The 16,844-nt window shown below is 39.5% G+C and overlaps 1 protein-coding gene and 1 long non-coding RNA gene across 2 annotated transcripts in view; one reads left to right on the top strand and one right to left on the bottom strand.

Annotated features, from left to right (window-relative positions):
• Positions 1-8,540, top strand: part of RPL5 (ribosomal protein L5) — a 28,933-nt gene extending 20,393 nt beyond the window's left edge. Inside the window, exons 7-8 of the mRNA XM_030205637.1 lie at positions 7,836-7,924; positions 8,380-8,540. Coding sequence (XP_030061497.1) covers positions 7,836-7,924; positions 8,380-8,476 — 186 coding nt within the window. The 3' untranslated portion in view covers positions 8,477-8,540. The remainder of the gene's footprint in view (positions 1-7,835; positions 7,925-8,379) is intronic.
• Positions 8,541-10,478: 1,938 nt separating this feature from the next.
• Positions 10,479-12,527, bottom strand: LOC115471805. The gene is made up of 2 exons (XR_003942421.1): positions 12,495-12,527; positions 10,479-10,751 (listed from the first exon to the last, which is right to left on the bottom strand). It is a non-coding gene; the product is annotated as an uncharacterized LOC115471805 (long non-coding RNA).
• Positions 12,528-16,844: the final 4,317 nt, after the last annotated feature.

Here is a 16,844-nt window from a genome sequence, read left to right on the forward strand (position 1 = left end):
AAGCTCCCAGTCACTCAGCTGCCTTAGCAGGCATGCTTTATTCATGTCTTCCCTTCTTTTCCAACTGCCTTGAAGCCTCTCATATTTCATTTTAGCTTTCTTCTGGTTTTTACAGGACCTATGGTCACTTAGAGCATAAAGTCATCCTTTCACTTAAAGATAGTGGACGGTCCTCAAACCATCTACTCGTGTTTGTCTCTACTCTATCAGTTCAGCATTGGCAGATTATAAACATCCTGGTTTGGTCCAGTATGCCTATACATACCATCTGCTATCTCTTCCTCTTCCTTAGAGACCTGATGTTATATCAAGCTTTCTTGAATTCAGATACAGTCTTGTCTACACTGCCTTCACCAAGTGGCTGTGGCACAACTTCACTTTTTTCGTTACAGGTAATTTCCAAGTTTGTCCTTTTTCATTTTCATTCTATGCGCCTTCACTCCAGAGTGTTCTTTCAATTGGAAGGGGATTCACTCACTTCCTGTGTATTTATACCATAGGTACATAAGTATGGTTATGCTGGGTAAGGCCTAAAGTCCATCAAGTCCAGCATTCATATCTAATGGGCATAGGTACATAAGTTTTGCCATTCTGGGGAAGCTCAAATGTCCACCTTTCTACAGCCAGAACAGCATTAAAGAAAAAAAAAAAAAAAAAAAAAACCTCTCACGAGAGTATCGAACAGAATTCTCTGCTCCAAAAGCAAGGCTTTGCAGTAATTCTGCAAACTAACGCATACAATATTTGCCATGGCTGTTCACCACTAGGAACACCGGGGACCCTGGGCCTAGGTTCGGTGTTTTAACCTGAAACAAGCTCAACATTCATATCTATTGGGTGTGAGTCTGGTACTACTACTACTACTACTACTTAACATTTCTAGAGCGCTACTAGGGTTACGCAGCGCTGTACAAATTAACAAAGAAGGACGTTCCCTGCTCAAAGGAGCTTACAATCTACATCTCAGTGAGGGAGGACGCATGACCGTGGTACGTGGATTAGTGGTATGTGGATTAGGGAGATCCAAGAAATTACAGGCCGGTGAATCAGACGTTCATACTGGGACAATTTTTTTCTGTCCGGAGCGTACTACCATAGCTGGTGGACTCCTATATTCAGAACTTTCTATATTCAGAACTTACCCAACTATGGAACGCCATAGAGATAGGGTTGGAGTTTGTAGCCCTATTTAACTGGTGTCCTTGGTCACCCTTCCTCTTCTCCTCAGGGTCCAGAGAATGGCTAGTTTTTTGCTTATGCATTAACCGGTCATTTTCAGCAGTACTCTCTCTTCCGTTCTTTTATAGATCTAAGAGGATGTTCATTGCGCTCTTAGGGTCATTTCATTCTTACCTAGACGACTGCCTAATTGGAGAAAGTCTTATCAGCAGAGTTCTCAGGTCACGCACCGGGTGTTGCATTTCTTACAGTCTCTAGGTTGGGTGGTGATTGTAGCCAGGCCTCTCATTTGATCTCTCATTTGATCTCTCATCAGATATCTCTGATTTCTCTTTGTTTAGTCAGGTTGGCGCACAGTCTTTTGTCTCCTCTGCAAACATCCCAGTTTATATTTTTCTTGGTGACCTTGGGCCTTCGGCCATTTCCTCGCTCTATTCTGCAGAATGCAATTTTACTTTCTAATGCCCAAGAAGGAATTTTCCTTCATCCTATTGCGAATCTCAGGGTCATCAATCGCGCTATTTAAGTGTCATCTAGTTATCTCAAGAACCTTAGTTCTGTCATTGGGATGCTTCGTGCAGTACACTTTTTGGCAGAAGCTTGTTTTTATATATTTTTTTTCTGGGGGACCTCAGCAATTCGTTTTACCTTCGGGTGAATTTTGTTTTCCCTACTGACAAACAAGGCGGAGAGAGCTATGTTGGTCCTTGCCATGGCAATGGGTTATGTCATCCGCCAAGGAGGAGTTAAGAGTATACTCTTGAGTTTGTACTCATTTTTTCTTAGTTGTGTCACCCTGCGTTTAGGTGAATGGACTCTCATTTTTTCAGCCTTACTTCCTCACTGCGACACTTCAGGGCTATCTCTTTTTGCCTTCAGGCTCACGAACATTTCTTGCTTCTTCCGTTCAGCAACAGTCTTGACGGAGACAGGGACAGATGCCAACGTCCAGCAGGGGTTTTTCAACCTTCTTTATGCGTTTCTTCCATCATCTCACTAGGTGTTTACGCAGAACCAAGGCACCCTTCTACATCCGGACCCCCAGTCACTCAAACTTATGGCGTGGTTACTGGGTCTGCAACATCTTTGATATTTTCGCAGGAAGTACTTCAAGTTTTAATTGCTTCCAGACAGAAATCTACATTAAAGTCCTATGAATCAAAGTGGCGACGGTTCACTCTGTGGTACTCCTCTCGCCACTTCATTCCACAAACAGTATCCATTTTGCATGTTTTGGAATATCTTCTGCATCTTGCGAAATCTTGTCTGTCTTACTCATCCATTAGAGTTCATTTGGCAGCTCTATCAGTGATGCATGATACTGTTGACAACCGCACGCTTGTGCAGCATCCACTGTCAAAGCGGTTTCTTAAAGGAGTCCTGCACCTGTACCTCCCGCTTCGTCCACCAGCTAGGTGAACTAGGTGAATAGACTCTTAAAGTTCTGTTTTCTAGTAGCCATAACTTTTTCTATAAAGTTTTCCTCTTCAAGCAGTATTTCCCAGTAGCCATTGCAGCAAGTAGATCTATGTGTGGAATACTTCTACGGTTGGTAACTTCTTTTCGGTCTGCTGTAGTTTAAAGTTTTCACCTTTCCCAATCGGTTTTTTCTTATTGGTTTTGTCCTTCTAGCCAGTAGGCGTAAAAGTTTTTCATTGTTTCTAACCCGCTATATCGCGAAGGATCAAGGAAATGAGAATGTCTATTTCTCTTCTCGCTGAGAGGGCAGTTCCACAGCGTATTACAACATATTCCACAACTTCAGAAGCGGGCTCTATTCTTACTACGGCGATTTTTGGTGCTCTCGGTGCACATTGGTAAGCTGGCAACTTAGTCCTAGTTTCATTTTATTTTGCTCATTGGGACACACTACATGTTAGTTGTCGCCAGGTGGTCTATGCAGCATGAACATTTCTCTGCAGTTTTCATAGGGTCCCTCCCTTCAGATTACTGCTTTGGTACTTCCCATCAGTCCAATCCTGGTCCGGTCCGGAGGGACGCTAAGGAAGGAGAAATTAGATCTTACCTGCTAATTTGCTTTCCTTTAGTCCCTCCGGACCGGACCAGGCCCCTCCCATGTTCTCTCTACTCTTTAGCTTCTTTTATTAAGTAGGAAGTGTATTCAGTAGGAAGTGTATTCATTCCTTTACGATTCGTGGAACAATACTATATATATACAGAACTTTACGTGGTCTATACCACATCTCTGGTGGTTGCTGGTGAGCTCAATTGCTGGAATCTATCTATAAAACCTTAAATACGCCATACCACTTCTCTGGTGAGAGTTGTGGCTGAGCTCAGTTGCTGGAATATCTATAAAACCTTAAATATGATTTACCACTTTCTGGTGAGAGTTGCTGGTAAGCTCAGTTGATGGAATATATATAAAATCTTAAGTGGGCCATACCACTTCTCTGGTGAGAGTTGCTGGTGAGCTATAAGACAAGTGAGCCATACCACTTCTCTGGTGAGAGTTGCGGGTGAGCTATATTATACGTGAGCCATACCACTTCTCTGGGGAGAGTTGCTGGTGAGCTATATTACATGTGAGCCATATCGCTTCTCTGGTGAGATTTGCTGGTGAGCTATAGTACAAGTGAGCCATACCACTTCTCTAGTGAGAGTTGCTGGTGAGCTGTAATACATATCGGGCCATACCACTTCTCTGGTGAGAGTTGCTGGTGAGCTCTGATACTTGGCGTTGCCGAGTGCTTTGTGGCTGCTAGGATTCCATACGGCACAGAAGGTCTTTCTTTCTTTCCTGCTTTGTTATTCAAATACTGAGGCTAAGGTCACATGGCCAGGGCTCCTATTGGCTCTCTAGAGTCAGAGTTTTTTCTCAGTCTCCACCTGCTGGTAGGCGAGCACAACCCATCAGTCCAATCCTGGTCCGGTCCGGAGGGACTAAAGGAAAGCAAATTAGCAGGTAAGATCTAATTTCTCCTTACTTGATTTTTATAGATGTACATAGGGAAGCACAGTGGTTTTTAGCCCCTGCTTTCTTCCTTTATTTCTTTCTCTGGATATTCAACTCTTCCAGGACTTCCATTGTAGTTGCAGTATTCTCTTCATAGATGTGCCTGAGTCTTAGGTTGTTGCCTTCAAAGACTCTTTCAAGGAAAACATTAATAGGGGGTTTTTTTTTTCTTGGTCTGCACATCTTTTCCATGGATTATCAATGCTATTTTCTATCGCCTCCTTCTCCTCTTCCATACCTTTTTGTCTTTCCAGAGCCCTTCTGCTCTTGATTCTTTCTACTAGGTACCACTGTAAAGGATCTCTAAGGCTATTCCAGTTTGTCTATGTTGTCAGTTTATTAGACTGGGGAGATTAATGATGCGTTTATTTGCAAAATTCTCTCTCTCTCTTTCGGTGTTTATATCTGTTAGTCCTGCCCTATGTTGGGTTCATTGCTTTGCTATATCCAATTGGTCTGATAGGGTACTATGGAAGGAAATGTTGTGTTACTTGATAAATTTTCCTTTAGTCCTAACTTTTCCATTTGAGACTTGGATGTAAGAGATGAATCCATATGAACTTCTACTCCTACACTGTGGACCTCAGACTGCAAAGGAATCATGCTTAGTCAACACCGCCTCTAAGTCAGCAGGTCTCGGATAGTTACCCATAAAATCAGATCACCTATTTAAGGTTTCAAGATTCTTCCAATCTGCCCAGCACCTCGGAGATACCTTTCTGAAGAGGAGCAAAATCTGAATGTCATCTGTGTATATGTAAGGGTTGAAGCTGGAATATCTAGTAACATTGGTTACAGGCAAATATTTATTATGTAGTAAATACATTATAATCCACTAAATCCAACTTAACAATTCACAGCAAACAGATAAGCAATCAAATACATCTGACAGTATAAAATATATAATATTAGTATTTAAAGCCTGCCTACATTTTAAAAAAGAGCTTTCTCTTTAATCTTAAAGAAATACAATTTGTAATACTACTAATTTCATCAGGAAGCTCATTGTTGACCGTAACACCACATGTATGCAAAAAAAAAAAAAAAAAAAAACCACAGAACCACACTTTTACATGACCGTTAATTTCCAGCAGTTGAAATCTGTATATCAAAAGCTTGTGATTGACAGATTGAGGAGAATCCATACCCTGATCCCCCATATTCATCATCACCCTGTGCATATCATCCATTAAAGCAAGAAGCACCATCTCCATGTTATAACCTGCTCAGCAACCAGACTGGGGAATGGTCAGAGTCCCTCACCAAGACTAAATGATCACAAAGTTGTTTCCTAACTCAAGATTTGCCATTTTAGTAAATCTAAGTCTGCAAATGTCTTATACTGCATCTGTTTTTTTTTGTGAGGGGCAAATACAATGATGGCACATGACAGAGCCAGTCTCAGGAAGTGATAAAATGAAGTAAGGTTTGACAAGATTCATATTGGAGTCTGTAGTGTGGTGGTGATGCAAGAGAGGTCAGTTATACTGGAGACCACATTGGGAGTTCATCAGTATGGCCCTGATACCACAGTGCAAACTCTGGATTTAAATCTAGAAAAAGAAATGTGGGGTATTAAAATACCCCAATAAAATTAAGACCGCTGGATTTAATGATAGTGCTAATGGTTATGACTTGATTTAATTACTTGCCTGCCTAGTACAAAATAATTTGAAGGGATTTTATTCTGTAAATCATCTTCAGCATAATTTTGTAGACTGTAGAGTTCTGTGTTGCCTGCTGATCCCATGGTGTGAATCTTGGTGGTTGTGACAAGGCAGTGCATCCTTAGGAAGTTGGCTTTGCTTTTTAGCCTAACAGTAGTAGAACTATGTCCTCTTTTTAGTGTATACATTGTAAAAAAAATATATAGATAGATATAGATATCTATAGCACTTCTTTTTTATATTAAAAAGCTTGGCTTTGGGTATTTGTTAGGACATGCTAACGTTTAGAGAGAGACTTGATGTAGACTATGTTGATAATTTCCTGTATTGTTTCAAACAGTACAGCCCTAGCTGTTAGCATGTAAGATTAGAATCCTCATAAAGAACTTTGTTCCACTACATCCATTTTGTTAAATATGATAAAGTTGATATTGTATTGCAGAGGGACCAGCCTTCTCTGTGTCTCAAAGTTGATTTGAGGTCACTGAATTTATTGCATAAATCTAAGTTTCTGCCATTGGCCACTGTCGGAAGCAGGTTACTGGGCTAAATGGACCATTGATCTGACCCAGTATGGTTATTCCTATGTTCTAGTGTCTGCTCATTAGATTGATGCTTGATTGGCTGTTAGAGTTGTGACTGCTGAATTCAAGCATTGCTCGTTATTTGTTCTTTAGGCAGGTTGATGCTGTGGCAGCTACTTCAGAAGTTGCAACAGACTAGCTGCTGCTCTTTGTTGCTTCTCCCGGTCATTGGTGCCTGGATCCTGCCACAATGGTCTGTGTCTTTCAAGAGGCATCTTTCTCTCCCTAATACCACCTTCCTCTCCAGGCTGGTGCCTTCTGCTGTTGTGGCAGAAGGGTTGCTTTTCTGACCTCTCTGTCTGCTGATGCTGCCCTTCCTGTACTACCACCATTTGATGGACTGGCTGAGAAATAAGGAAGCTGCAGTGACAAAGACTGGGATAGAGATAGCTGAATCAAGGGAAGGCGGGAAACAGTCTAAAAGAATTGAGATGACGGGAAGGGGAGGAATGGAAGGCTGTGAGGGAAGGGAGTATTAGAGGTAGAAGGGGGAAAGATACCACAACATATCGTAGGAATGAAGAAAAGAAAACTTATTCACAAAGGTTGAAAACATTTCAGTTTTTCTAAATGTATCAAATCATTGTACTATTAAATACTTATATTTAAATATGTATCAATGTGCTGCAGTTTAGTCCTCAGTACGAGCCTTGAGTCTGAGTACTTCTTTTGATACCATACACATGGTCTGTAAGAGTGCCTTCTTCACACTTAGAAAACGTGATCATTGATCTCCATAATTAGCAATTTTCTTATGGGTGGACAGTATATGAGCCTTCCCCTTCTTTGATGGTTTTGTTATAACAGTTTGATAAACTCTGCAGGGATAAAAATCCTAAAACACTGAGTCTCTTCTATTGTGAAATGTTTGACAAGTAAATGTGAATTTTAAGTCTTGTCCACATTCCCATGGCTGTGATAGCAACAGGGGCAGCGGAACAATTTTGTGGTTGGAGGGATCAAACAAACCATTCTCCAGGGCATCACAAGACTTCTATTTGCTGATGCTGTGTTGAGCAAAATATTGATTGGGACATTTTTCTGCCTATGGATCTACAAAAGTCATCCTTAATGAAACAAATCACTCCTTATACCACCCAAGTGCTTTAAAACACCTCTCACACGACCTTACCTAACACCTTTCCATCTAAATCCTCATCTACCTTCAGCTTATTATCGACTGTATCTAAGATTATGTAATGACTATATCATATTAACACCCTGTAAGCCACATTGAGCCTGCAAAAAGGTGGGATAATGTGGGGTACAAATGCAATAAATAAAATAAAATCTGTAATGAAGCATTTTCAATAGAGTACGTTGTAAGACAGTGCAGAGTACATTTAAATGCAAGTGTGACCAACTGGTAAAAAAGTTTTGATATTTTCATCAGAAAATTGAGAAATGTATGATTTGTCATATTTCTAGATGGAAGATATGTATAAAAACGCTCATTCTGCTATAAGAGAGAATCCTGCTCATGAAAAGAAACCCAAGCGAGACGTAAAAACAAAGAGGTATTGTATAGTATTTGTTTAGTTTCCTGTGTTTGAGGTTTTTTTTTTTTTTTTCGTTTGGGGACAATATTCATTTATTTGGATTTCCTCACACCTTAGTAGGCCAAAGTGAGATACATTCAGGTACATTAGGTATTTTCCCCCCTCCCTGGAGGGCTCACAATCTAAAGTTGTACTTGAGGCAATGGTGGGTTAAGTGACTTGCCCAAGATCACAAGGTGCAGCAGTGGGATGTCAAGCCTGGTTCTCTAACCACTAGGCTACTCCTGCACTCTGTCAATAGTATATATTATTGATCAGTATTCATTGTGGATATCCTGAAAACCTGACTTGGGAAACATTGTAGTAGAGTGTTTTGATAGTGCCATAAAGCAGGGTTGCTTTTATGACACTATTGAAGCTTACAGGATATAAACAAAACTGTCTCTTACATGTTCATATTCTTTACAATCTAGGTGGAATCGCCCAAAGCTCTCTCTGGCCCAGAGAAAGGACCGCATTGCTCAGAAGAAAGCAAGCTTCTTGAGAGCACAGGAAAATGCTGCAGACTAAGACTGCTTTTCTTTTCTACAACGATTTTGGAAACTTTTCATCAAATAAATATATTGAACAATCACCTGTGTAATTTTTGTCTGATGGGGAGAACAAACTTTCAGTAGTTGGCTCCTTAAAATGGAACAGAAAAAAAAACTGCTTTTGGTTTGTCCTTTTCTGTAAAACTTTTTTTTTTGTTTGTTTTTTTGCATATCCAGGCTGCGTACAAAAAGTAAAAACAGAAGATCCGTGCAAATGATTTTCCATTTCTATTGGGTGTCACCCGAAGAGCAGCCCTTTGCTGTGGGGATGTGATTGTTGTGCATACTTGCCATCTTTTGCTTGACACTGCTTGCTTCCGACAATGGCATTAAGCTCCCTGATGTACACATCACATTGGGCTTTGGCTGTGCAGTAGTGCTATCAGTTGTGAGATGTACTGTTTAGATGAAAGCTTCCTGAGATGGTAAATCAGCATCTTACTGTGCTTTAAGAAGTTTAAGGGAAAAAAGGTTTGCATGAATCCATTTACAGTATGAGTGTTCAGCTTATGTTGTACACTCCATTTACCCCACCACAGCTAACACTTTTCATAGGATCTGTAGAAATTACTATGTGGGAGGGGGGGGGGGGGGGGCAGAGGTGTAGTTTATACAGACCTAGGGGAAGGAGTAGGTCAAAGAATAATTAACCCCAAATAAGAAGATATGTCTGTAAAAAATGGTTCAAATAATGGCAATACATTTATTTTAAGGAAGTCTCGATAAACTGATTCTCAGTTAACATCTGGTATTCTTCACTCAAAGCCCCAGCCTGTCATTCTTTTCTGATACTAAAATTTAAAAACTGGTTTCTGCCCTGATTGGAGCCTTGGTGAGCTTTTTTTTTTTTGCTGTGAATTTGAGCATTAATGAGTTATCCTTGCTAGCCTGAAGCAAATTCTGGCTTTCAACCATGGAAATACTAGTAGAGTATGATTTTTTTTTTTTTTTTTTGCTTAGCACAAACCTAAATACTTAAATTTATTCACTGTGGCAAGCTAACTTCATCCCAAACCTATACATAAATATGCCTAGTGGAGGGTGCACGGATGCAGTTTTCTGTATTATGGCTCATGTGCTATTAATTCTATAAATCAAAATAGTTTGGAGAACTCACTAAAAAGAAGATGTCACCCCTTTGACTCTGAAATCATCAATCAAGATAGATCATCTATAATTACCAAAAGAACCTCAAACCACCTCCTGGAAACCAACTGCTCATAGAGCTTGATTCACCATTCAAATGAGGAGTAAATTACTATCACTGGTTCTGGTAGGGAGATGCGGAGAAAAACACCAGCTGAAAAAACTCAAACTAAATTGAGAAAACCAGCTGGTCCAAAAACTCCTCACCCCCTCCACTAACAAAAGAGTCAAAAGCGGTGCACCTCCCCCTATAAATCAGCACCCCACTAGTACTCCCCCATAGAAACCTAAGCATAAACACCTATCTTGTAATTGTTATTATATTATAATGCTCTTCCATAAGGAAACATGCCTTCTACTTGGTCTCCTGTTAATTAGATAGGTGTTTATGCTTAGGTTTCTATGGGGGAGTACTAGTGGGGTGCTGATTTATAGGGGGAGGTGCACCGCTTTTGACTCTTTTGTTAGTGGAGGGGGTGAGGAGTTTTTGGACCAGCTGGTTTTCTCAATTTAGTTTGAGTTTTTTCAGCTGGTGTTTTTCTCCGCATCTCCCTACCAGAACCAGTGATAGTAATTTACTCCTCATTTGAATGGTGAATCAAGCTCTATGAGCAGTTGGTTTCCAGGAGGTGGTTTGAGGTTCTTTTGGTAATTATAGATGATCTATCTTGATTGATGATTTCAGAGTCAAAGGGGTGACACATCTTCTTTTTAGTGAGTTCTCCAAACTATTTTGATTTATAGAATTTATAATATTTAGGTTTGGGTGTTTCCCAATTGTGATTTAGAGTATTTTCTAACTACTCATGTGCTATTAAGACATTGTGCAGCAAGTTTTTGTTTTTTTGTTTTTTTACACAAATAATGGATGGTCCATTTTGTTTGCATCTCTCCCAATATCTTCAGTGACTAGTCTGTTATGGAGGTAATGCATAGGTATATTTACTGCTCATTTCAGCAGCCCTCTGTCATCCTTTGGAGTATGGTGCTATGTGCCTTCATAACTACCTGTAATTTGCCCTTTAATATCAATTCAGCTCAGCCCCAGTTCTTGCAGTCATACTGTAGACAGTAGCCCTGCATCAGGGCGCCTAGAACATTGCAGTCTTGGATTGCAAGTCCAGCTAATAAGTGTCACTTTTGCAACAGGATTGTTACCCCTTCCTGGTCCCATTGACCTAGGGAATGTAAAATATGAGCCAGGAATTGAACTCTTGTGTTAATCGTATTTTGAGGACCTGCTTTTCGTAAGCCAATATAAGTATGTTTTGGGTAAGAATAAAGCATTTTCTTAATTAACCTTCATTTCTTTTGTATTTTAAATTCATTATCTCACTTTTTTTTTTTTAACATATTCCTTCTGTTTTGACGTGTAGAGTGGCTGCCCGGTGTTCACATGCAGATTCTCTGCTTTCAAATTTTGCTTTATTTTGTTTTAATATTCAGACACTGAGGCCAGGCAATATGCAGAGTCCAAAGGACCAACTAGAGCTGCTGTGGCCATGTTTCATCCTCGGGCTGCATCAGGGGTTAAAATTGTGAAGCTGTAAAATTTTAAAACCAGAATAAATCCAGATATTCTTTAAAAATACATAAATAAACACACTTAGACACCATTATAACATTTTAAGAAATGGTAACTTAGCATGAGCTATATTTCAATTATCAAATCATAAAATTATATTCATGTAATGATAGTAACATCAAACACAGAATAAAATTAGAATTTCCCAATTTCTTAAAAATGCTAATATCAAACTACACCCCCTCCCTTTACAAAGCTGCATGGCTTTGTAGAGGTGGGGGGAAAGCTTGCTATTAATCATTTACCAACTATCTCGTGGTAGGTGATGATTCTGGTAGTGAGTTGAGATACCTATTATTTCTAAAACATACCAGTTTATATATGGATAAACTCAGTTTATATTTCCTATAACTAAAATGACAATGTTCCTTATTCTGCATAGCTGTATTTTTTTTTTAATATGCAAAGGCTCCAAAACTCGCTTATTTTTACAAATGGAATATTTTCTATTTTGAATTAAGTCACAGCAAAAGTCTACAAAATTGGAGATGAATCATATCTCAAATTTCACAGGAAACAATAACAGGAAGAAAAAAAAAAAAGCTTTCTGAAGCTGTGAGGTCTGGGTTTGAAAACACATTTGGATAAAAGAAAATATATTGAACTGCCTGAAACTTTTCAAAGAATGAAGCCCACAGCTACAATACTATTGGTCTCAACAAAATAAATTGCTTCCTTCTGAGTATTCTTAGAGACTCAACCTTCGAAAGCTAATCAAGAAATGTATTATGTCCAATAAAAAAAGTGGTATCTTATTTTCTTTTCCATGTTTTTGTTTGTTTGATTTCTATTGATAACCTTAAGAGTGGACTAACACAGCTACCACACTCCTCTACTAGAGACATCTGGAAATCAGAACATTCCAGAATAGCAGAAACGTCTAAGTGTCCATCTGTACTGAACCTTCTCTCAAATTCTGGGGACTCGTTTCTTCCCATCCAGAAGTTAGGCTTTAATAAGAAGGGGGATTAAATGGGATAACGTGGCAAAGTTAAAAACCTTTGACTTTGAAGAATGCCATATTTTCCAATTTATTAACTTTAATCCTTAAAATGGTAACAATCTTTATCCATAGTAGCTTGTAATCTCTTAATATAAATCAACTTCTTTCTTAATCACTCTCACTTATGAGGTAGTTTAAACCAAATCTGGTATATTTCTATCTATTTTGGCTTCCACACAAGGAAGTTCTTGAGTCAACCCCTTAATCTGAGGAACTATAAAATTGTGCAATAGCCTCCCATATGGCATGCAGTGTAATTACAGCTGGGCCTTCAATCGAAAATGAAAGCAAAGTCAAAGCTGATGTCCCCCTCCTCTCAAGGCCTCCATCACCTCTTTTGCTGCCTGCATCGACTGTCTTTCACTAGTGGTTGCCTCACTCAAAAAATACTCTTGTTTTCAATCCAATACCAACACTCCAGCCACTTTGGATAGTGGTTGGTCAGGAGAGGCAGCTGTTTTGGGGGGGGGGGGGGGTGTTCTCTCTTCTAGACTTGAGATCTGTCAAAGAGAGCCTGTGGCGCCCCAAATGGGCTCACTCTGGACAACCTTTTAATCTGTCAGTGGTGCACATTGGGCCTAACTTTGGGACAGACTTTGCCTCAAAGGGAGACACCTGGGGCTTCCCCCTTACATTTGCTCATATTAAAGAAAAGTTTTCTCCAGGAAAAAAAAAAACGAGTGAGAAAGGCAATGACTGAAGCTCAAAGCAGAGGAGCTATCTTGGCTCCTCCCCTGCATTTGCAGCTATTATGATTTTTATTACATTCATTTTTAGAGATAAGTATACACTGGCACTACAAACTACTTTCATTTCTTTTCACAGATTAGTTCTCTGCAAAACAGATGATCATTCTTAAATTAATCCAAATCAAGTCACAGACTATTCATAGCTACTCCATTGGGTGTCGTGATCTATATAAATATACATAAAAATATTTAAAATGGCTAACTCAATCACTACTTGATGCCATAAAATCTTACTGCAACACCCACTGGGAAATGTAGTACAAATCTTGTACATTCTTAATACTCACCTTGTGTAGCACTCTCTTGGTTCCTCGTAGAAAACATCAGTATTCTGCTCAATTTTGAAAATGCTATACAGTGGCAATCACAATTTTAAATGTCAGTTCCTTCCATATCACTTGTCATTCAAATGATATCAAGAATCACTTACAAATCACACTTCTAAAAAAGAACAAGTGTAATAAAAACCATATGTTTACACAGACTATGCATATGATTCGCAAAACAAGAACCGGAAGCCAGGATAGTTCTTAAATCTAAATTGAGTTGCCAGAAGATGGCGTCAGAGAGATGTTACTGTATGAGCTCCACAATTCTCTCTGGCTGAATGTTGCTTAGCTTGGTCCTTGGTTCAATTGTGAAGAAAAAGGTGAAATTAAAGGCACTCCCCATATGGTTCAGATGACAATGGAGAAATGTGGGGTTCACCTGAACTCGGAAGGGGCTACAGCTTTGGGTGCTCCAGGGTTTCTCCCTCAAGATGGAGCACTGAAGGAACTTTGCTAAGCCCACAGCTACAGGCAGGTCCTCCACAATCTGGGAGTGAGCATTCCAGTAGAGGTGGAGATGTGAAGGCCAGGCTAGAGAGCCTTGGGGCTCGGTAGGGCACCCACTGGCGGTTTCTTTCCTGGTGGCAAAATGGGTGGTGGATGGAGCATTTTCTGAAGATATAATTAATTAAAGTGAGAACAGCATTAAACCAACCTTCCTGTATTGTCTGGGGTGAGTTAACCAAACCTGCTTGTGTGAATATGGATAACCTTTGGGAAGCAATCCAGTCTTTGGATCATTCTCTCAACAATAGAGGAGTTTCCTCAAAAATTAGGTACTATTTCCTCTCTGTTTTACGGTCAGGAACACACAGTGAGTCACCAGGGTATCTGGACAATTTAGAGACTTGTTAAAGACCTTCAAAGTGTAAATTTTAAAGGCCCTCTTTGCGCCCTAGGAATACCCTTCTCCAGGGACAAAGGGTCTGCGCTTCCACTATGTGTTGGGCCGCCTGCCTAAATCCTTTTGATATTCCATCCCAGTGATATCTCTGTTGTGTAGATACCAGAAGGCGTAAGTCTAGGATACTGTCCATGACCATGGCCTTCTGTCTATCAGGATCTAAGTGAATTCTTGGTCATCTATGTAACTACATGAATTCTATTAAAATGCAACAGTAATTTATATAGACATTGAGTATTAATTGTGTGTATGGTTTAGTTTGTAGTATCAATGAAAGATGAAGAATACTTGAAAATAAAGACAGATATAGATTTCAGAGAGAAGGCTTTATTCTTACCAAGTTGTTCAATTAAGTACAGACATCAAACAGATTCTGGTTTCAATCGCATAGGGCTCCGCTGTCCGAGAAAAGCGTTGGGGAGGACTCCAACTCTCTCTCAAAATCTTATCTCTTTTATAGCCCCAAGTCCCAATACAAGTCTATTGTGAGGTACCTTTTTTTCTAATATTTCTCAATTTCTGAGATCATACTTTCGTATCCGGCCATCTGTACCATCTGTCTTTCCGTTCTAGCTATTTCAAGAGATTGCCCCATATCCGTCAAAGTCAACATGTTTTTGGAACATTTTGTTTTTCTCGTTTACCAAAATATCTTTATCAGTTTCACATCTTCCTTTTGTAATACCTTTCATAACATCTTCTGATCTGTGTGCCATCTTATGGAAAATAAGTTCCATTTTAAGAACCTCATTTTATTCCTTTTACCCATTATTCTTTCATTATAGGTGCTATATTCAATTAAAAAGTTGTACCTGGTTGTGTTAAGACTCATTGTTCAGACCTGCTTTTTGCAGATTCTCAAATATGACATCATTAGCTTGTTACTTGGCCTAGTCAATACTCTTTCAGTTGCTTTAGGCTGTGTAGCTTAGCCCACCACTATTCCAGTGGTAGGTCTGAAGCTAGGCCACATATTAACATTCCCCTCTTCACCCTATCCCATAGGGTGACACCAGGGTTAATACACCATGGTACCATCCATTCCAGAAGGTATCCTATAAGGCCATCAAATTTTCTGAGTCTTACAGTTAACTGGTACAGTCAGATTTGTTTTTGGTTTGAGATTACCATCTTGGCACCACTTCTATTATTTCAATCCTTCTTATCTATGTCTGTGGTTATACAAAAACTTATAATTACTATAAGAATATTTTTGATTCAACCCTTTAATATGCAGGTTCTAACTTATTCTTACCTATGTGAGTATATATGGTTATCAATCATAAATTCTTTGGTTATATACTGATTATATCTTGAGTATACATTTGCATAGATTTGCATAGGTTATGTAGACATTTTGCTCATGTATCACATCATCTTATAAAGCTTTATATGGTTATATTGTATCCCTGTGTGCTATTACCTGATTATACAGTTGCAGAAATTTCTCTAGTGTCTCTAGCATTTGCATAGCGATTGGTCCTTCTCAGAGGGAGCTAGTCCAATGTGTTATCTCCTGTGGTGTTGGGAAGGAGATTTTCATACAGGACATATTGTCCTGCTGTTGTCTTTTTCATTATTGCAGTTTCAATTAAGCGTTCTACTAAGCCTCTAGCACAAGGGATTATGCAACATCCTACTAATACAAAAATTGCTACCACTATAATTATAGTAGTGGCTGCTGAAATGATAAATGTCTTCCATTTACCAAAAGCTCTATCCATCCAACCAGTCCAGGATGTGTCAACACCAGAGTTCTCTGCCAATTCTTGTGACAGTGAGGTTAAGCCTTCCAAAGCTCTGGTGATTGATCCATCTGGAGCAGTATTGTTGGGGATAAAGGTGCAACACTGTGTACCTATCTTCCGGCACACTCCGCCATCTGATGCCAAAATCTGGTCAAGAACTAATCTATTTTCCAACGTCATCCTGCTGGTGGCGTCTAATTGTGTTGCAATTCCTTGAACTGCATCTCTAGTGTAGTTCACAAATCTCTGCTGGTTGTAATATATATAGTTGATCCAGTCTAAATTCTTATTTATAGTAGCCCACCAAAAGAAAGCTGATTCGAATCCTGCAGCTATTTGGTTTCTGGCTTTGAACTCATCAGGAACCCCTCTTGGAACTCCAATTGCATCTATATATACCCGATCATCAAAAGATCCAGGCATTGCATTTCTCTTCACTCGTGAGGAAGAGCTGCTATGAGGAGGGAGCAAAGATGCTATTATAATTGGAATTACCAATTTGACTAAGGCACATCTGCCTGTCCAACTCCTGTGGAGTGTATGGTAGATAGTGTGGGTTCCACAGTACCACCATATGTCTGCTCTAGCTTGTGAAAAGTCTGTGAGATTTAGATTTCGTAGAGTCCCTTTTTCTAGGGTTGTATTACAATTGGTCAAATTTCCTAGAAACCGTGTATTTTTCACCCCATATCGTTCCAGACATGTGTGATATCTGGTAGCAGGATCTGGAATCCTGAATGCGGGTGGAACCCTCAGCCGAGGGGGTAAGTAGGGGTGGTGCTCGTTAAGATGTTGACAAGTCTGGTTGATATCATCTTTCATTTGTAATAACTGTAACATACACCAAAAACCATCTGGGTCATTGTGGAGATCTAAAGGAA

This window comes from Microcaecilia unicolor, chromosome 6 (assembly GCF_901765095.1).
Source record: "Microcaecilia unicolor chromosome 6, aMicUni1.1, whole genome shotgun sequence".
Taxonomy (NCBI): Eukaryota; Metazoa; Chordata; class Amphibia; order Gymnophiona; family Siphonopidae; genus Microcaecilia; species Microcaecilia unicolor.